The 21,641-nt window shown below is 43.0% G+C and overlaps 1 protein-coding gene across 1 annotated transcript in view; it reads right to left on the reverse strand.

Annotated features, from left to right (window-relative positions):
- The window catches only part of Cfap206 (cilia and flagella associated protein 206), a 42,411-nt gene extending 25,079 nt beyond the window's left edge, over positions 1–17,332 (reverse strand). The window contains exons 1-9 of the mRNA XM_052175452.1: positions 17,225–17,332; positions 16,406–16,489; positions 15,151–15,241; positions 10,880–11,068; positions 8,729–8,887; positions 7,098–7,306; positions 6,575–6,694; positions 3,902–4,100; positions 1,218–1,358 (exon numbers count right to left, since the gene is read on the reverse strand). Of these exons, the coding sequence (XP_052031412.1) occupies positions 1,218–1,358; positions 3,902–4,100; positions 6,575–6,694; positions 7,098–7,306; positions 8,729–8,887; positions 10,880–11,068; positions 15,151–15,241; positions 16,406–16,489; positions 17,225–17,332 (1,300 nt within the window). The remainder of the gene's footprint in view (positions 1–1,217; positions 1,359–3,901; positions 4,101–6,574; positions 6,695–7,097; positions 7,307–8,728; positions 8,888–10,879; positions 11,069–15,150; positions 15,242–16,405; positions 16,490–17,224) is intronic.
- Between the last annotated feature and the right edge of the window lie 4,309 nt (positions 17,333–21,641).

The following is a 21,641-nucleotide window of genomic DNA, read 5'->3' on the forward strand; positions in this document are numbered from 1 at the left end:
AAAAGAAGATGCTGCAGAGAGCAGAAGGACAGGACAGGTCCCATGGTAAGGACAAGGCAGGCTCAGTCTTATTAAAAGAAACAAAGCTTTTTTTCTTATAAACATGGATTTAATTTATTTAGCATTAAAAGGGTGGAAGCTTTTTCTTTCTCGATGCAATAAATGTTGGAGTCCATTTTTCATCCAGAACGAGTAAGTTCTTTCTGCACTGGTGCTTGGTCTTTTGCTCCATATGCATATGTAAGTATGGATGTGTGTGTAAGTATGTAATTGTGAGAATGTATGCATGTGTGTGTGTAAGTATGAAATTGTGAGAATGCATGCAAGCTGGGCCCAACTGAATTTGCGTGGAAATATGTATGTTTGAAGCTGTATATGAATTTATGTGAGATTATGCATATTCAATTATGTAAAAGATTTTCCTTCTGCAAGTGCTATTCTCTTCTCCTGGTTCAATAGAAGTTTATTGCTCCTAACTCCCCCCTAACCTGACAAGCAAGAGGCATCTGGACAATAGGGGAAAGGCTCTAGCAACTAATCCTTTACTTAATCTCCTGCTGTTTTAGGATGAGGTGCTAAGTGCCTGAGACTGCAGTCTCTGGCCTCAGAGGAACACAGAAGGCAGGTCAGCTACGTTAGCCTAGGAACTTAGACTTAGATAAGTAAACCTTTTATTATACAGCAACCCTAAATTTTCTGTAAGACAAAGTCTTCCCCCACTGACGCTGCACTTCCCCCCACTGCTGTTTCAAGAAGAACCGACAAGAAGAAACACCTCTGCTGGGGCTGGCTCCCGGCAATAAGTCACAGTAAAAATACAGCGTACTAAAAGTAGTGTTCCCTTAGTACACCATACATAAAACGTCTATGAAACATCAACAGGTTTGTGTTTACACCTAGGTCCCATCCCCTAATAATCTCCGACTCTCCCACACCCACAATTAGAAACACTTCTGGCCTGAAGCAGCATCTTGGACCAGGGACAGTGAACCTGTTATTCCTCCCAGCCCTCGTTCCCTGCAGTCTCTTGTTCAGTCCCTCATACTATCCTGGAAGCACCGCAGGTGAGGCTGCTGTCAGGTCATCCCGACATCTCCTCCCTAGTTCACCATCCAGTCCATACAATGTCGAGGGACGCCACAGTACAGATAATAAGCGAGCACTCTAGGGAGCTGACGCCCGGAGGGCGGGGCAGACTCTTATCTCTAACGGCATACCTGGGAGGAGGAGGCCATCTGTTGCAGCAAACGTGTAGCCACAAAACCCACGGTACTGAATTAACAGTTTGTTAAAGTTTGCTGTTGTTTCTGGAAAAAGCCATTCCTGTATTCTGAAATCTGCCAACTGCACCCTTTCTTCTAAAATGAAAGAGAACAGGAAATGGTTTTCATCCCTTGAGAAGACGCAATTTGCAAAATACATGGGCAGTATGTTATTCTAAACATTAGCTTCTTATCATCTCAACCTTTATGAGTTGACAAAGGTTCCCCTGATGCACACAAAATCAGACATATTGGGGATGATATTCATGTAAAGAGGTGAAGGCCTCCATGACTGCCCTGCCCAGTAACGTACTAGACAAAGGTAGAAGGAGAACTTTGCTCCAGACCGAACACTGAGACCTCTCAGAAACACCTGTTCTGCAGGCAAGGGAAAGGCAGACCAGAGCACTTCTGTCAGGGTACCCAATGGTCCTGCTGCCACACAGTAAATTACCCAAGTTGATGAGCAGAGGGAACTGTTATGTGACCAAGAGGATCGCCTTCATTTAAGATGGCACAAGTTTTTTTTTTTTTAATGGTCCATCTCAGAAGCCAGATCCATAATTGTGAAGTCTTATTTTTTTTTAAGATTTATTTATTATTATATGTAATCAGACACACCAGAAGAGGACATCAGATCTCATTGTGGATGGCTGTGAGCCACCATGTGGTTGCTAGGATTTGGACTCAAGACCTTCAGAAGAACAGTCAGTGCTCTTAACTGCTGAGCCATCTCTCCAGCCCAGCACAAGTCTTGATAACAACACTACATGGAGGACACTTTGAATACAGCACTTAGATAATTAGACCATGTCTCAAAGCTGTAAAGATTGTTCCAAATAGGAAGAAGATATCTTTTACTAGCTTGATTTTGATTAAAATGTATACAATTTTTATCCTTTAGACTTCTTTCTTAAATAGTTGTGTTTCTGTTTATGTGGAACACCAGACTCACATGCAGTACACACACACATGTGCATATGTGAGTAGCTGCATATGTATGTGTGTCCACTGCATGCATGCCTGGTGCTGCAGAGCCAGAGGTGGCACTGGATTCCCCTGATGCTGCAGCTTCAGGCTGCTACACTTGGGTCCTCTGCAAGAGCAGGAAATGCTCTTAACTGTGGAACATCTTCCCAGCCTGTTCTTTCTACCTTTAAGGATACTTCCTCATACCAGTTGCCTTACTTCCATTGATCACTAAAATGCATGTTAGATAGAAATCATACATTCATAAAAAATTGTTTCTCAATATTCTTAACTTTTATAATCACACATATATTTTTAATATCTCTGATTCTAGACCCAAACTGCCAACATCCTGTTTATCTAGGCCTTGTATCTACAACTAAACATAAAGCCTAACTTGGAGAAAATAAATATGTCCTCTCCTGATAAGCATGGTCTCTCAGAGTAGAAAGCAGGTGTAAATCCTTTCAGAAGAATATGGCTCCCCCAGCTCTGGAGAGAATAACTTGATGAGATGTTCTAATGAAGAACAAGTTCTGGCTCTGGTAGGAAAGACATCTCTGAATCTAAGGTTGCTGAGCTGAACACTCACAAATGAACTTTCTTCCTTTCACACCTGTTTTAATGAAGTTAAGTAAATAGTAAAAGCTTCCACTGAGAGGACTTGGGGCATCCTATTTAGCTTTCAGTTTTTATTTATTCCAATAATTTAAAAAACCAACTCACTGCTACAGTTTTATTTTCTAGCTTTTACCAAAATAGAATCTGAAAAAGAAGTTAGTAAAGAATCTAACTTCATTTTTCCAGAAGAAGCTTGAGTGTTATGTTCTAAGCTCTACTTTGATATTTCTCGTGAATTTTAGCTTTTCTTTAATTAATATACAAAAAGTAAAAGGCTGATAAAATGATTAAAAGTTGACTGATTATGTCAACCTTTCTGTAAGAATCAATCCATCAGCCAGGTGATGGCGCCCACTCCCTGCGCTCTCGGGAGGTGCAGCAGGCAGAGCTCTGTGAGTGTGAGGCCAGCCTGGTCTACAGAGTGAGTTTCAGGACAGCTAACTCCACCCAGAGAAACTCTCAAAAAGAGGGGGAAGGGGGGGTGCAGACGATATCAATATATCTTTAAAGAGCCTAAGATCAGCTAAATTTGCTCACAAATTTCAACATGACACTAAGAGAATGTGTAGTCTTTTATCTGCAACAAAAACAGCAAGGGTTTTTCTCAGTCTATCAATTACAAAACCAGCATTCCTGTAATATAAACGCATAAACACACAAAACCAGGACATGAAGGATTAAATAAGAATTTCTATAAAGTTAAATACTCAGTTTCCTTATCTGTATTTTTCACACTCCCCTCCACCCACCTTCCTTTTGAGACAGGGTCTCCTGTAGCTCAGGCTGGCCTTGAATTTACTGTGTAGCCTAGGCTGGCGTTGAACTCCTGACTCTATCACCTACATAACAAAAACTAAAGGTGTGTGTTACAATGTCTGGGCTTTTATTTTTTCATATTTTCTATAATGAATACCCGTATTTCATAATTAAGATGTTTGGCATTTTATTAGAATGCTTGAGCCTGAAGATTTGAAACCTGCAAGAGTGACGAGGAGGAGGAGAGGGAAGAGGAGGAGGAGGAGGAGGAGACCGTGTCCAGTGCGCCTTACCCATGTGCTCCTCTATTCTCGTCAGATCGCTTTTCACAATGACGCCATCGAGAAGCCCTTGCATCACCTTCTCGGGAAAGAGCAGCTCGTGGGTGCCCAGGAACAGCTCCAGGTTGGTGGTCAAGTTACTGAGGACGCTGATCAGAACCGTCTCGTCCTGGAAGCTCATCCACAGACTCGCCAATGCAATAAAGATGGGCTAACGGGAGAGGACGCAGACAGAGTGACCGTGTGTGACAGAGCCATCGCTGGGCTCCTAAAAGTAAGCAGGAGTCACAAAGAAACTCGTTCCTCTGCGAGTCCAAGTCTGATCAACCCAGAGCAGGCTTGTGAGTCAGAAGAAAACCAGTGCTTTCTTTCCAAGTATTTCACTTGGCCTAACTGTTATTAAGTTAATTTACTCAAGAAGTAGCCAAACACATTTGATCTCCTAAGAAATAGTATTACTTTACCTCAAAAGGCCAAGAAGGAAAATATACTTGAAAATTTTTGTTCAAAAACGAAATAACTCACTATAGTAGATTTACGTGGCCCTATCATGAATTGAAAGAACCTGGAAAGCATACGAGGGCATCTTCTGGCATGTCAGGGGTGCTGCCAGCTAAATCTTTAGGTCAGTGAAATAAAATATCTTACTCACAATAGAAATGAATGTTTATAGAACAAATAGAAAATCAACCAGGACCCACACAGAAGGTTCTTGCTTTACAAAACCAATGTTGAGAATGCCTGCAGAAAGTTATCATGGTTTCAAATGGTCTACATGCATGTAAAGTGCATGTACATTTTACAACAGCCTTGTTCAGAGCAGGGTTGCAGCATTTCCTATAGAATGGTACTGCTGATCAGAAAGTCACTGGATGGTAAAGAAGTTATCTTCCAAATGAATGTTTATAGAACAAATAGAAAATCAACCAGGACCCACACAGAAGTTTCTTGCTTTACAAAACCAATGTTGAGAATGCCTGCAGAAAGTTATCATGGTTTCAAATGGTCTACATGCATGTAAAGTGCATGTACATTTTACAACAGCCTTGTTCAGAGCAGGGTTGCAGCATTTCCTATAGAATGGTACTGCTGATCAGAAAGTCACTGGATGGTAAAGAAAGAGGTTATCTTCCTTTCGGATAAGGCAGAAGTTGTATCACATCCGTGCTAGACTCGATTTCTGACAGTGCTCTGAACACATTCTCATTCTCTCCCTCTCCCTCTCCCTACCCGCTGCCTCTCTCTCCCAACCCCATGTGTGTGAGAGCGTGTAGCCAGAGGGCAGAGGCAGATGCTGGGTGTCTTCCTCCATCACTCTACATTATTTCTTAAGTCAGATCTCTCGCTGAACCTGGAGCTCCCTGATTGGCCAAAATAAGGACCAGAAATCCTCCTGGCTCTGTCTACACAGCACTGCAGCTGGCTTTTGCATGGGTGCTAGGATCTAAACTCGGGTGCTTGTGTGACTGTGTGACAAGCCCGTCACCAACTGAACTATCTTCTCAGCTCTGTAAGCACACTTTCAACACTATAATGGCCTGCTTCTGTGGCCACAGATACTCTGGCTGTCGTTCCTAAAGATCAGGATTTTCTTCAGTAGCGACTGCCCTCGTCAAAACAAACAAAGGCTGTCACTATGACTCGATCATGAAGAGCAGGACCAGCTTGTACACAACTAAAGCTACGTGTTGTATGATATCATTCTAATGGAATGCAATTAGAAGGAATTCTGATCCATTTTAGGACTCAAAAGGAGGGTCAGCCTTAAGAAATTGCACCTGACACCGTGGCACATGCCCACACTGCAGCACCCAGGATGTGGGCACAGGAGGAGCCACATTCCAGGACAGCTGGGGTGCCTACAGAGCTATATAGTAAGGTACTGGTCCAAAACAAGAACAACAACAACCAACCAACCAAACAAACAAACAAATAAACAAACCATATGCCAGGAATCCGCTCAGCAGTAGATGGAGCACTGACCTAGTTAGTGCCCAGCTGGGTTTGATCATGGGTGAGAAAAGGCTTGGACTATCAAGGTGACTTAGTGGGTAAAATCATCCACAGCCTGTCAACCCAGGCTGGCTTCCAGGGTCCCACTAACAAAGAAGTAAAGAACCAATTCCTGAATGTTGTTCTCTGGCCTCTGCATGTGCCGTGTGGCATGCCCCTTCACAACAACAACAACAACAACAACAACAATAAAACCCACCAACCAAAGAGTACACATGGAGGGACCCAAGGCTCCAGCTGCATACATAGCAGAGGATGGCCCTGTCCTGAGAAGGCTCGATGCTCCAGTGTAGGGGAATGCCAGTGGATGGGTAGTGGGAGGGGGAGCACCCTCATAGAAGCAGGGGGAGGGGGAGGGGAGAGGGGGGCTTTTGGGGTGGGGGGAACCAGGAAAGGGGAAACATTTGAAATGTAAATAAAGAAAATATCCAATTAAAAAAAGTCAAAATCACTGAGTGTGGTGGTACACACTTCCGTCCCTCCCTCCCTCCATCCCTCTCTCTCCCCCTCCCTCCTTTCCTCCTTCCCCTCCAGCACTCAGGAGCAGAGAAGCAGGTGGATTTTGTGATTTGAAGCCAGCCTGGTCTCCAGAGCGGGCTGCAGGCGGGTTAGGGCGACATACTGAGAGCCTGGCCCGCAAAGGCAAGGCGGAAGGGGGTGCCGAGTACTCACAAAGACTTGGGACGTGGGGACCGCCGTCTTTGATTTCACTGTCATCTTCAGCTGTTCCAGCTGAGCTGCCAATTGCTTCACCATCATCTCTACCTCTTCAGCACAAGTAATTATGTCTGACTGTGAAGACAGCATGGTTTGGATTCATAGTTTAGAATTTTACTACCGTGTGTTAAGCCCTGCCTGGCCCCAACTTCCACGTGACAATGGCACTGTCTCTGCCGGCTCCCTGCCAACTACGTAAAGCACAGGCTCTCAATTACAAGTGTTACAGACACACACATCACTGCTTTCAGCACGTTACTAATCACACTAACAAGTACTGAAGAGAAGCAACAGCCGTAAATTGGCTTCTACCAACACGGTTCCACTAAGGTCAAACCCAACTTTGCTGTTTCTGTTTTAGGTCCAGGCTGTGCCAAGGCAATGCGGACTTCCTGAGGTTGCCGCCTTCCCGGGTCAGCCTGTTCTCAGGGGAGACTGCGTCAGACAGGAAAGGCCAGCTCTTGTGACATTAGCTCACCAAAACAGTCTGCAGGAAGATCTCGTACTGTCGAACATTGTACAGCGCTTCCTTTAACATGTACGGCTGGAGTTCCTTGGCCATGAGCGGGTTGTTGGTCACTTTCTCAAGGATGGCGGTGTAGCGAAATGCCTGGTCCTGGGCAATCTGGAGCTGGGAGTCGATGTGATGTGTGGTGGCGGGGATCGCTTCGTGGAGAATGGCAGGCACTGTGTGTCAGGGCGTGAGGCAGGGGAAAGAGCCCAGAGAATTAGTTGTATTTTAAACATTAGGTGGAGTCAGCTTTTTCCTATCAGATTAACAATAATACAGACATGTCTTTTGTGGTCCCACCCCACGAAGAAAAGAACCTGTCCAGACCAAAAAGAAAAAGAAAAAAGAAAGGAAAAAACACTGAAAAGGTAGAATCAGTGCACTTTTCTCACTAATTATGTAAAACTTTAGGTAGACTGTGGTACCATGCCCCTTGGGAAGATGCACTGAGCCTGCCTTTTGTAAAGGCAGATATAAAACATACATACGATCTTTATCTGGACTCAGCAGTCTAGCAAGGGAAGGCCCTCTCTGACTGGTGGGAAATTGATTTTTGTAATTTTTACATTTATTTAATGTGTATGAGTACTTAATCAACATATAGATCTGTGCAGCACGTGTGTGCAATACATGTAGAGGCCAGAAGAGGTGCTAGACCCCATGTTCCAGTGCCATGGACTGGTTATGAGCCACCATGTGGGTGCTGGGAACGAAACCTCTAATCCTCTATAAGAGTAGCAAATAGTGAGCCAGCTTTCTAACGACTTTTAAAGATAAAAACAAACAAAACCCTCACAGGGTTGGGGGTGTAGCTCTGTGGTTTCCAAGCCTCCAAAAGTTAGGAAGGCAGGAGAGAAAACAGGGTGGTTGGCTAGCTGGCCCTGATGCTAGTGTTGATGTAGTGACTGAGGTAATAGACAGTGACGCCTTCTCAACGGGTCTGCAGAAGTATAAAGTTCACATGAAATGGCTCCTACCGTTAGGTCCTTTATTAGATACTTTCTAAGTATTTGCAAATTTACAAATAAAGGGTGTACTGTGGGTGTGGCCGTGCACACCTTTCATCCCAGCATTCAGGAGGCCGAGGCAGGTGGCTCTCTGTGCATCCGAGGCAAGCCTGGTCTACATAGCAGGTTCCAGGCTGTTCAAGGTTACACAGTGAGATCCTGCCTAAAAGCGACAAATTAATAAAGAACAAAGCATTGTGCATGTGCCAACAGAGGAGCTCCTCATAGAACTTTGAGGAGCCTGGCATGGCTTCCCTTTGGCCTTTTCATCCCACTAAATGTACCAGCATCATTTTCTTTCCAAGGTGAGTTTTACTTTTAAACTAGTTTTCCTCCCCTTGGCTGGCACGGAGTCAGCGGAGAGTGGATTCTGGGCTGCTCCCTCATTCCAGTGCCCGTCACGCCCTCCTTAGTACCGAAAACGTAAGGCTTTGCCTCAGTAAGGCAATGACTGCCCCAGGGGATGAAGAGCAGTTGTTTCAAACAAACAGAACTGCATAGCTTAAATTGTCCGAGTGGTGTGGCGCCCGCTGCTGTGAAGTTAAGCCTTAAGCGTGCAGAACGCGAGAGGCAGCCTACAGACACACTCACAGTCATCAATGCCTTCTCCTCCTTTCCCACAGTCTCTGTTAAACAACCGAATTCCAGTGACAATCATGGTGAGCTCCTTCAACTGGCGCTCTTTGTCCTTCTTACTAAGAGTCAGGAATGTGGCCAGCTCGGCCTGAGGGAAAACACTCTGCAGAGCAGCTGAAACAAAGCACAGCAGAGACACCAAATGACAATGGACGCAAACTCACCGGTGGGACAAAGCTGACAGATTTAAAGCTTCTTTCTGTACAAAGTTGAGCGGTCGGTGGTGGCGCACACCTGTTATCCCAGCACTCTGGGAGGCAGAGGCAGGCGGATTTCTGAGTTTGAGGCCAGCCTGGTCTACAGAGTGAGTTCCAGGACAGCCAGGGCTACAGAGAGAAACCCTGTCTCGGGGTTGGGGGGGGGGGGATAAAAAAAAAAAAGTCGAGAGATTCGTCTTTCTAGTGTTACCTGTACAATTTATACTTACGATACCTGCTGTAGCACTCATAGCAAAGGTTACCAAATACCAGGTCTGGGCTTTTGAAAATAATAGTATTATCCCATGCCTCTGTCCTTATTAATTCATCAATTGGTGAAAATAATCCTTCTAATTAAGGCTCTGAGTAGAAAAATCTATTCTTTAAAATAATAATGGAAAAATGTAATAGGAAGGCTGGATACGTTGCTTATCCCCCGCCCACACTATATCTTGGTTTGGTTTGGGGAGGGAGGGAGCCCTGGGAAATCAGCCTGGCCTCAAACTCAGTACACAGCTCAGGGCGGCCTTGAAGCCTGATTTACCTGTGTCCTGCATCCCAAGTGCTGAGGGGTACAGACAGGCACCACGACACCCAGCTCTATCCGCATTTAAAAGTATTGATGGGACATGTATTTCCTGAGAATACAAAGATCTCCTCTGTGGAGATCCTAGCCAGATGGCAGACTCAAGGCTCTCCGCCTGTCTGAAGCATTTCCTTCCAGCTGTCCCAATCACCCCTTAGCCCCCTACCCTTCCTTCACAACACTGCTGATGTGGCACTAGGTGGGTGGCACAGGCCACTGGGTACGCACAGCTGCCATGAAAATCGACACCATTTCACCATCTGGAAGTGCTGCTTGAAGGTCCCAATTGAAATACAGTGTAAAGGGTATCTGGGGGGGGGGTTATTTTAGAATTTATTTTTATTTATGCTGTGTGTGTTTGTGAGTATATACCACGTGCGTTCCAGTGTCTACTGGAGGCCTGAATTGGTGCTGGAGTCCCTGAAGTTGGGGTGGTTTATCAGCTGCCTGACATGGGTGCTAGGAATTGAACTCAGGTCCTCTGGAAGAGCAGCAAACATTCTTAAATACTGAACCATCTCTCCAGCCTATGAGGGTTTATTTTTAAGTTGATTTTTTAAAAATTATCACCATCGTCATCACCACCATAACCATTACCACCACCACCATTTAGCACAGAAAGTAATGGGTTTCATCATGACTTTTCAGATTGTATTATTGTACTTTGGTCATATTTACCACCCCCAGTACCTTCTCCTGCCCCTCCTCTCCACTGCTGCCCCAGTCCAGTCCCCATTGTTGATTCCATATATAAGGTTATTCTGTGCTCCTGTTACCCTCCATGTCCATCCCGTAGCTTCTCCCTCCGTCTTCACAGTCTCCTTTCTACTTCCCAGTCCTTCATAAAAACTCAAATAGCTCTAGAAACCTGGGTGAGTTTGAAATACTTATGTGTGCTGATTTTTTTTCAATCTTTAGCAATTTTATAAAATGAGATGGCAGCGACTAAGGAGATGGCTCCGAGGGTGTGTCTTGTTTGCCACACATGCATGATGATCAGAGCTTGAGTCCCCAGGACCCATGTCTAAGCCAGTGCAGAGCCTTCCTATGAAATTTCAGTGTTATAGAGGGAAGACCGGGGATCCTGGGGCAAGCTAGACTGGCCAGAACAGGAATGGAGAGTTCTGGGTTCAGTGAGGGATACTGGCTTGGTAAATAAAGTGGACTCATGGAGGAAGATGCTCAGTGCCAACCTCTGGCTGTCACATGTGCACACAAGCCCCCACCCACGCACAGGTGTGAAAACACATGTGTAAATTACACACATGAATACAATAGGCATATAGGTTCGCTTATGGAATGGAAGTCATTTCTAATTTTTACCTGTTGCCTCTCTGACAATCTTGATGTCTGTGGGGGACCCAAGCCCAGAGCGCAGGAGCACATAGCTGACGATCTTCCTGTAGAGATTTTCCAGCTCTTCTCTACCGCACGCTCTGTTGTCTGTGATTTCTCTGCTAATAATGCCTAGTCTGGACTCTAAGACCCGGTGATGTTCTTCAAGAAAGTCCTCTAAAATGAGCAAACAACACCATTCGCATCTTCAGTACTTAGAATCCACCTCAGATAAGGGCTCAAGAAAAACTGGTTCACGTGTGGCAATTTCATGAAACAAAACTCCCTCCTACTCACTCTCCCCTCAGTGCAGAGACGGAGCCCCACTGAGATAAATCCCCAAACCCTGACTTCTTGATGTATAATGGTGAATGAAAACAGATGACAGCAAGAAGCCTAAATGCAGAAATCTAAATAGGATACATTATTACAGAAATTCAACAGAAAAATGTCCTCTGAGGAATATCACTGATAATACAATATTGCATTGTCTTAGTAAGGGTTTCTATTGCTCTATAAACACCAATTACCAAAAGCAACTGGGGAGGAAAGGGTTTATTCAGCTTACACTTCCACATCACAGTTTATCCCTGAGGGAAGTCAGGGCAGGAACCTCGCTGCAGGAGTGGAGCAGGGGGCATATGTTGCTCACTAGCATGGTACATTCCCTGGGGTTTGCTCAGCCCAACAGGGGTACTACCTACCACAATGCACTGGCCCCTCCCACAGCAATCATCAATCAAGAAAACACCCCCAGGCCTGCCTATGGGCCAGCAAGATGGAACATTTTTCTCAAATGAGGTTTCTCCTCTTACATGACCCTAGGTTATGTTCAGCTGAAAAAATAATCCCTACACATAAATATTTTATCCTTCTTTTACCTTCCTGTGCCATGCTGTGATTAGAGACCACCTTTACCACCAGAATAGTTCTTTTGTTTGTTTGTTTTTGTTTGTTTGTTTGTTTGAGGCAGGGTTTCTCTGTGTATCCCCGGCTGTTCTGGAACTCACTCTGTAGACCAGGCTGGCCTTGAACTCAGGAATCTGCCTGCCTCTGCCTCCCAAGTGCAGATCAGTTCTTTTAACTTAGTAAAATATCTCAATCACAATTCAACAATGCAACCTTCATAATTATAATTTTGCCTCAAAAGCAACTGAGAATGTTTATTAACTGGAAAAAAAAAGAAATCAAGTTTCTTTAATTTTATGATTTTCCCCCTTTGGGATTTCATTGTTATTAAGCAAAAAAGTAAGAGATATTATTTCACATATTTTACATACTGAATGTCTACTGCCTAGAAAGAAAAAAATAAAGTCACCAAATGGTTAATAATGATTGCTTTATAGAAAATAGTTCATTTTTCTTTCCCCTCCATTTTTGACATGTCTTTTATATATGCATTAAATATAATATAAAATATACCCATCAAAATTCCAACTCAATTCTTCATAGAAAGAGCAAGTTGCAAATTTATCTGGAATAACAAAAAAACCCAGGATAGCAAAAACTATTCTCAACAATAAAAGAACTTCTCGGGGAATCACCATCCCTAACCTCAAGCAGTACTACAGAGCAATAGCAATAAAAACTGCATGGTATTGGTACAGAGACAGACAAGTAGATCAATGGAATAGGATTGAAGACCCAGAAATGAACCCACACACCTATGGTCAACTTGACCTTTGACAAAGGAGCTGAAAATATCCAGTGGAAAAAAAGAGTCTTTTCAACAAATGGTGCTGGTTCAACTGGAGGTCAGCATGCAGAAGAATGAAAATCGATCCATTCTTATCTCCTTGTACTAAGCTCAACTCCAAGTGGATCAAGGACATCTACATACAACCAGATACACTGTAACTAACAGAAAAGAAACTGGGGGAAAGCCTCGAATGCATGGGCACAGGGGAAAAGCTCCTGAACAGAACACCAGTAGCTTATGCTCTAAGATCAAGAAGTGACAAAATGGACCTCAAAAAATTGCTAAGCTTCTGTAAGGAAAAGGACACTGTCAATAGGACAAAACAGCAACCAACAGACTGGGAAACGATCTTTACCAACCCTACATCTGATAGCGGGCTAATATCCAATATGTACAAAGAACTCAAAGGAAGTTAGACTCCAGAGAACCAAATAACCCTATTAAAAATGGGGTATAGAGCTAAACAAAGAATTCTCAACTGAGGAATACTGAATGGCTGAGAAGCACCTAAAGAAATGTTCAACATCCTTAATCATCAGGGAAATGAAAATCAAAACAACCCTGAAATTCAACTCACACCAGTCAGAATGGCTAAAATCAAAAACTCATGTGACAACAGATGCTGAAGAGGATGTGGAGAAAGAGGAACACTTCTCCATTGCTAGTGAGATTGCAAGCTGGTAAAACTTCTCGGGAAATCAGTTTGGCAGTACATCAGAAAATTGGACATAGTATTATTATAAGAGCAAGCTATATCACTACTGGGCATATACCCAGAAGATACTCGAACAGGTAATAAGGACACATGCTCCACTATGTTCATAGCAGCCTTATTTATAATAGCCAGAAGCTGGAAAGAACCCAGATGTCCCTCAACAGAGGAATGGATACAGAAACTGTGGTATATTTACACAATGGAATACTACTCAGCTATTAAAAACAATGAATTTATGAAATTTCAGGCAAATGGATGGAAATAGAAAATATCATCCTGAGTGAGGTAACCTAATCACAAAAGAACACACACAGTAATACACTCACTGATAAGTAGATATTAGCCCAGAAGCTTGGAATACCCAAGATACAATTCACAGACCAAAGGAAGCTCAAGAAGAAGGAAGACCAAAATATGGATACTTTGGTCCTTCTTAGAAGGGGGAACAAAATACCGATGGGAGGAGATACAGAGACAAAATGTGGAGCAGAGACAAAAGGAAAGACCATCCAGAGCCTGCCCTACCTGGGGTTCCATCCCATAGACAGTTATAAAACTCAGACACTATTGTGGATGCCAACAAGTGCTTGCTGACTGGAGCCTGATATAGCTGTCACCTGAGAGGTTTTGCCAGTACCTGACAAATACAGAGGGGGACACTCTCAGCCAACCATTGGACTAAGCACAGGGTCCCCAATGGAGAAGCTAGAGAAAGGACCCAAGGAGCTGAAGGGGTTTGCAGCCCCATAGGAGGAACAACAATATGAACCAACCAGTACCCCCAGAGCTCCCAGGGACTAAACTACCAACCAAAGCGTACACACGGAGGGACCCATGGCTCCAGACACACATGTAGCAGAGGATGGCCTTGTTGGACATCAAATGGAGGAGAGGCCCTTGGTCCTGAGAAGGCTCAATGCCCCAGTATAGGGGAATGCCAGGACAGGGAAGCAGGAGTGGGTGGGTTGGTGAGCAGGGGGAGTTGGGGATGGGATAGGGTGTTTTCAGAGGGGAAACCAGGAAAGGGGATAAAATTTGAAATGTAAATAAAGAAAATATCCAATAAAAATAATATAAAATATAAATAGTAAATATAATTAAATATTTCTGAAATTAAATTCCCCCATTCCTTTGGAATAGTTGCATAATTTAAATATTATGAGATAATATTCAAAACTAAGAATAAGATGATCTAAAAATGAACAATTTTAACTTCAGTGGTTTCCTTTCTAGTTGTTAAATATTAGTGCCATATATGTTAAAAATAGAAGAACTTGGAATCAAGCATATACTTTCAAATTGACTTTTAGCATTCGTAAAGGCAATTGGCATCTTTCTCATTTGGAGAAAATGTGAACTGGTCGTACTTACTCATAGGCTTGGTACCCAGCCCATACTGTTCTATACTCTATACTGTAGAGTGCAGCCCAAAGAGATGGAATCCACCGGAAGGAAGGTGTTTGCGTCACTGCAGGTAACCCTTTGGGGAGCCCCCATCTCAACTTCCCATTTGCATTCCAGTCCTGAGGTACAAGACTCTCTCAGACACATGCCCTGCCAAGACGTGCCTCCACGGGCCCAAGAGTAACAGGGCTGACAGAGTGTGGGCTATGACTCTAAAACTGGACCCAAACAGGTCTGTCCTCTGTGTAAGCTGATTATCTCAGATATTCTGTGAATAACAACAGGAGACTGCCTAACTGACCAAAGACAGAAAAGATCTAAGACAGACAAGAATTAAGGTCATTAAACAACTAAGCTTGGTATCAACCAAATCAAACCTTTCTTACCTAAACTGCAATGTTTTAAACTTTTAAGATGTATGAAGATAGGTATCTATGTTACCTCGACTTGTATAGTTCATATCGAAGTAGACCTGCATCTTAATGGTGTCCAGGGATGGGTTTTTATTGTCCAATAGCCGTGCCACACAAAGCTGGAAGAGAACATTGCATGAATGCTTCTACCATATTTTTCTGAAACATACAAGTGGTTGGTTAGTTGGTTGGTTGGTTGGTTTTGAGTTTTGAGACAAGGTCTTATGTAGGCCAGGCTGTATCTTCACTATGTAACCGAGGATGATCTTGAACTTATGATCCTCCTGTCTCTACCTCCCCATTGCTCAGATTATCACCCCTGACTTTATGCAGTGAATGGCTGGGTTTCTTTTTTTTTTTTTTTCACTATGAATTGCTTTAATGGTGGTATCTGTACAAGTGATGTCAGGACACAGGACAGCAAATGCACAGTGGACATGGCTAGCAGACAGGCTGTGAATGAATAAAGAGTTCACACTGCTCCCATGCTTTAGCGACTAAGACAGCTCTAAGCCACCTCCTCCTCAGCCTCCTCCTCAAACTCTCCCTCTTCCTCAGCTGTAGCGTCCTGGTACTGCTGGTACTCGGACACCAGGTCATTCATGTTACTCTCAGCCTCGGTGAACTCCATCTCATCCATGCCCTCACCCGTGTACCAGTGTAGGAAGGCCTTGCATCGGAACATGGCTGTGAACTGCTCTGACACAAGACTTTTTTTTTTTTTAATGCATGCCAGGCAAGCGGTCTACCAACTGAGGTACACTCATCTGAGGTCTTTTTAAAAAGAAAGGAAAACAGGCAGAACAAGATAGTATAGTCCTGCAAACCCAGCATCTCAACACTCACAAAACAGAGGCAGGAGAATGCACACAAATTTTAGGCCAGCCAGAACTACAAAAGGAAAGCCTCCCTCTGTCAAAGAGAGAGAGAGACAGGGGGGGGGGGACACCTCAGCAGACAATGTTAGTCCTGACTCCAGGATTGCAAGCAACAGTTGTCACTTTCTGAGAGGATCTGACTAGAACAACCACTCTGCCTTTGTCTTTCACCTTCTTCCATCACAGGGTGTGACGCTTACCCTGACATGGAGGAAAGCCAAGTGGGACCCCAGGAGCCCGGGAACAACCTAAGCACCCGAAGACACTGCTCTGTTAGAAAACAACCCCTCACTTATTTACACCGCCACCTGTGTCTCTATAACATTGCGGAAGACAGGAAGGAAAACACAGTACTCTATTTAAAATTGAAAACAGATAATTCCAGACATGAGGCCTGTCGGTCACCTTAACAAGTTTCTGCACGTCAGTCTTGACAAGGGTCCGGTCCATGTTGAAGCCATTGCTGGGGTCTAGGACAACTGCTTTCACCTACAAGCAGAGCACACGAACCAATTTTACTCCTATCATGAAATTAATTTATCCCTGTTTTTTAACCAATTCCCTTGACGTTTGTATCTCTCTTTCGTGTTTTCGTTATAGGCTGGAGATGGAAAACAACATCAGACTTGACTGTGGCCTAGAAAAATGCATAGCAAAGAGGCTGGAAGCCACAGTTGCCATCTTAGAGCAGGAAACTGTATCTCACGTTCTCAGTGTGGTTGTACAGAAACCAAAGCAAGGAGTAACTGTTACAGCATTCATTTGAACAAAAATACAGGTTGAACAATATTCACAGCAGAATATTATTAAGGTTTCTGAGTTTCATAGGATCTCCTAAATCAGTCACTGTAAAGCTATGAGAGGCTTTGCAGACTTGGAAAAGATGCCTTTCACTAAGTCATCTGATGATATGAATGTTTTCAAATAAAAAACATCAGGAAAGCTCCCAAGATTTTTTTTTTTAAGATTTATTTATTTTATTTATATGAGAGCACTGTAGCTGTCTTCAGACACATCAGAAGAGGGCATCCGATCTCATTACAAATGGTTGTGAGCCACCATGTGGCTGCTGGGAATTGAACTCAGGACCTCTGGAAGAGCAGTCGGTGCTCTTATCTCTCCAGCCCCACTCCCAAGAATTTTAAAGGAAAAAAAAAATTGCTACCATGGTTTAAAATTTGTTTATAACAAATATAACAAACTTGCAAAATTAATCAATCTTACCATAAAAGCAACCACCGTTTCTGAAGCGATCTCTCCATGGGACGCACATTCTTGTCCTATTTCTCGTATGATATTCTTTATAACACTTTCTGCTTGAGTGGGAGGCATTGTGGCTAAATGAAGCAATAATTTTCTTTTAGTGATTTTCATTTATGAACTTTTCCTGATTAGATTCCATTATTAGATCTGGAATATCCACAATGTCTACCGAGTTACCACTATTTAATTATAATCTTGTTTCCTTCTGGGGTCCCCCCCCCCATTTTAAATAATTTTAATGACAGAGAGTAACTGGGATTTTCCCCACATTCAAATCATGCCACCATCAAAAATATATATTGTGACATTTAAATAAAAATAATTAGGAATGGTGGCACATGTATTGAATTCCAGCACTCGGGAGGCAGATGAAGACAGATCTCTATGAGTCTAGCCTGGTCTACATAGTGAGTGAGCCAGGGCTATGTAGCGAGACCCAGTTTCAAAAATAAATAAATAAATAAATAAATAAATAAATAAATAAATAAATAAATAAATAAATAAATCCATGCCTAGCAGAGTTTGGGGGGAAAAGAAAAGAAAAGAAAAGAAAAGAAACAAGCCCCTGTGTAGGCAGCAAGAATACAGCTTGTAAAAGAAAGTGCTTATCAATCACGAATGGACCTGTCACAACCATAAAACAATTTCATAACTAAGATTTTTTTTCTCGTATTATTCCATCCTTGGGATTACAGACTCTAACAAAACCACAAAAAATAAAAAATGAAAATGTGAGAGCTATGAACCTCTAAAAAAGAATCCTAGCTATTAATTTCATCTATTATAAACTAGGGAAGAGTGGTATTTAAGTCAAGGAGCTCTTGATTTTTCCGAGTATCAGTAACTCAGGAGAACGTGCAGGTAAAAGGAAACAAAGCCCGGAGGGCTCCGAGGGATGGGAATTGGACTATCAAAGGTCCAAACCACATCTTCAGGAGAGACAAGTACCTCGCCTCCTTGGAAGCCAATTTGCTCATCTGAAAAAGGAGTGTTGTTAGAGTCTACTGTTGTTAGAAAAGTTCGCAGATTGGCCAAGCAATGCCAGCCATCAGCGAGCACCTGTGGGGACGTCAGACCTGCCCGCCACACAGCTAGGTTGAGCCAGCTCCTTCCTGCGCGCTTGCGCACAGCGTGATGCCTGCCCACCCACCCTGTAGGTTTCCAACTACCAGCACTAGTTCGGTAGCCGTCCGACGTCCGTCTTCTCGCCGGTACACCCGCGGCTTAACGGCCTGGAGCTCCCTGGGCGCTGGATTTGGCCGGAACTCCAGCGGGCCGCGGCTCTCCTGGCCAGCCCCAGAGCCTAAGCGACATACGCGTAACCGTGGAAACCGAACGCCTGGCCAGAGACTGGAGGCGGGGTCTTGTTAAAGGGGTGTGGCCAGAGGGCGGGGCGGGCGGAGTTGGGAGGGAGGGACGGCTGGAATGGGGTTTCTTGAGTAGAGGGTTGTAGGGTTGGTTCTTCCTTAGTCTCCCAAGAGACAAAGCAAAAGAACTCAAGTCCCAGGCGACAAAGGCACTTTTGCTACCCCTCAGTTTTAAGACAATGAAACATGAGTTCTAAAACAAAAGTTTGATGTGCAGACCCTGTTTGTTTTAACTTGATAGTGTGGAAACATGGAAAATATATCCGTTGAAGAGAATGAGAAAGCCTAGTAGGGTTCTTAGAATTATCAACGTTTATAGTTTTTTCAAAGGATTGCTTTCATGTTCTTTTTCTCAAAGGAAGTCTATATCCTGATGTTTCAAAATGCTATAGTAAAACTTTTCATTTAGGAAGTTTTTCTGCCCCAGGTATAGTAAAGTAGGCTCACAGTCCCAGCCCTTGGAATGCAGAGATAGGAAAATGCAGAGTTTTAAGACACCCTATAGTGTATAGTAAGACCCCATTTCCTCCCCTCCCCCCCACCCCACCCCTCATCCCACCCCTCACTCCCCCACCACCTATAAGATGCAAGTAAGGAACCTGTGCATTGGGATTTGGGGATAATAATTTTTGTTTTCTTGAGAAAGGGAAGTACTATGTAGTCTTGGATGGTCTGGAATTGGACATGTAGACCAGGCTGGTCTTGAATTTACAGAGTTCTCCCTACCTCAGCCTTCCAAACACTGGTAGTGTACCACCATGCTGGGTCAATGATGGTGTTTTTGATACCTAAAAACCTTTGTTGCAGGATTGGAGATATGGCTCAGAGATTAAGGGAACTGATTGGATTTTCAGAGGACTGGGTTTGATTCCCAGAACCCATATGGAGGCTTACATCTGTCTGTAACTCCAGTTCCTGAGAGCCAAATGCAAAAAGTGTATATCCCAGAATATCCAGGAAATCCAGGACATAATGAGAAGACCAAACTTAAGGATTATAGGCATAGAGAGTGAAGATTTATAACTGAAAGAGCCAGCAAATATCTTCAACAAAATTATAGAAGAAAACTTTCCCAACTTAAAAAGAGAGATGCCCATGGATATACAAGAAGCCTACAGAACTCCAAACAGACTGGACCTGACTAGAAATACTTCCCGTCACATAATAATCAAAACCCCAAATGTACTAAACAAAGAAAGAATATTAAAGGCAGTAAGAGAAAAAGGTCAAGTAACATATAAAGAATCACACCAGACTTATCACCAGAGACCATGAAAGCTAGAAGATCCTGGGCAGATCTCATGCAGACTCTAAAAGAACACAAATGTCAGCCAAGATTACTATGTCCATCAAAACTCTCAATCACCATAGATGGAGAAACCAAGATATTCCATAACAAAACCAAATTTGCACAATATCTTTCCACAAGCCCAGCCCTACAAAAAATAATAGGAGGAAAACTCCAATAGAAGGAGGGAAACTACACCCTAGAAAAATCAAGATAGTAACCTTCTTTCATTGAACCCAAAAGAAGATAACCACTCACATATAAAAATAACATCAAAAATGACAGGAAGTAATAATCACTATTCCTTAATGTCTCTTAACATCAATAGACTCAATTCTCCAATGAAAAGACATAGACTAACAGACTGGATAAGGAAACAGGACCCTGCATTTTGCTGCATACAGAAAATACACCTCAGTGTCAAAGACAAAAACTACCTTAGAGTAAAAGGCTGGAAGACAATTTTACAAGCCAATGGTCTCAGAAAATGAGCCGTAATAGCCATTCTAATATCAGATAAAATTAACTTTCAACCTAAAGTCATCAAAAGAGACACGGAAGGACACTTCTTGCTGGTCAAAGGAAAAATCTACCAAGAAGAACTCTCAATTTTGAATATCTATGTGCCAAATGCAAGGGCACCCTCATTTGTAAAAGAAACTTTACTAAAGCTCAAAGCACACATTGCACCTAAAACAATAATTGTGGAGGACTTCAACACTCCACTATCCTCAATGGACCGATCAGGAAAACAGAAAATAAACAGGGACACAGTAAAACTAATTGAAGTTTTGGACCAATTGGATTTGACTGATATTTATAGAACATTTCACCCTAAAGCAAAAAAATATACCTTTTTCTCAGCACCTCATGGTACCTTCTCAAAAATCGACCATATAATTGGCCACAAGACAGGCCTCAACAAATATAAAAAGATCGAACTAATCCCATGCCTCCTATCAGATCACTGTGGAGTAAGAGTGGTCTTCAATAACAACAAAAACAATAGAAAGTCCACATACACATGGAGGCTGAACAATACTCTACTCAATGACACCTTGGCCAAAGAAGAAATAAAGAAAGAAATCAGAGACTTTTTAAAACTCAATGAAAATGAAGGCACAACATACCCAAATCTTTAGGACACAATGAAAGCAGTGCTAAGAGGAAAACTCATAGCCCTGAGTGCCTCCAAGAAAAAAATGGGAGAGAGCATACACTAGCAGCTTAATGGCACACATGAAAGCTCTGGAACAAAAAGAAGCTAATTCACCCAGGAGGAGTAGAAGACAGGAAATCATCAAACACAGGGCTGAAATCAATCAAGTGGAAACAAAGAGAACCATACAAAGAATCAACGAATCCAGGAGCTGGTTCTTTGAGAAAATCAACAAGATAGATAAACCCTTAGCCAGACTGACCAAAGGGCACAGAGCAAGTATCCAAATTAACAAAATTAGAAATGAAAAGGGGGATATAACAACAGAAACTGAGGAAATTCAAAAAAATCATCAGATCCTACTATACTCAACACAACTGGAGAATCTGGAGGAAATGGACAATTACCTAGACAGATATCAAATACCAAAATTAAATCAGGACCAAATAGATCATCTAAACAGTCCCATAACCCCTAAAGAAATAGAAGGGGTCATAGAAAGTCTTCCAACCAAAAAAAGCACAGGACCAGATGGTTTCAGAGCAGAATTCTATTAGACCTTCA

This window comes from Apodemus sylvaticus, chromosome 3, assembly GCF_947179515.1.
Source record: "Apodemus sylvaticus chromosome 3, mApoSyl1.1, whole genome shotgun sequence".
Lineage (NCBI taxonomy): Eukaryota > Metazoa > Chordata > Mammalia > Rodentia > Muridae > Apodemus > Apodemus sylvaticus.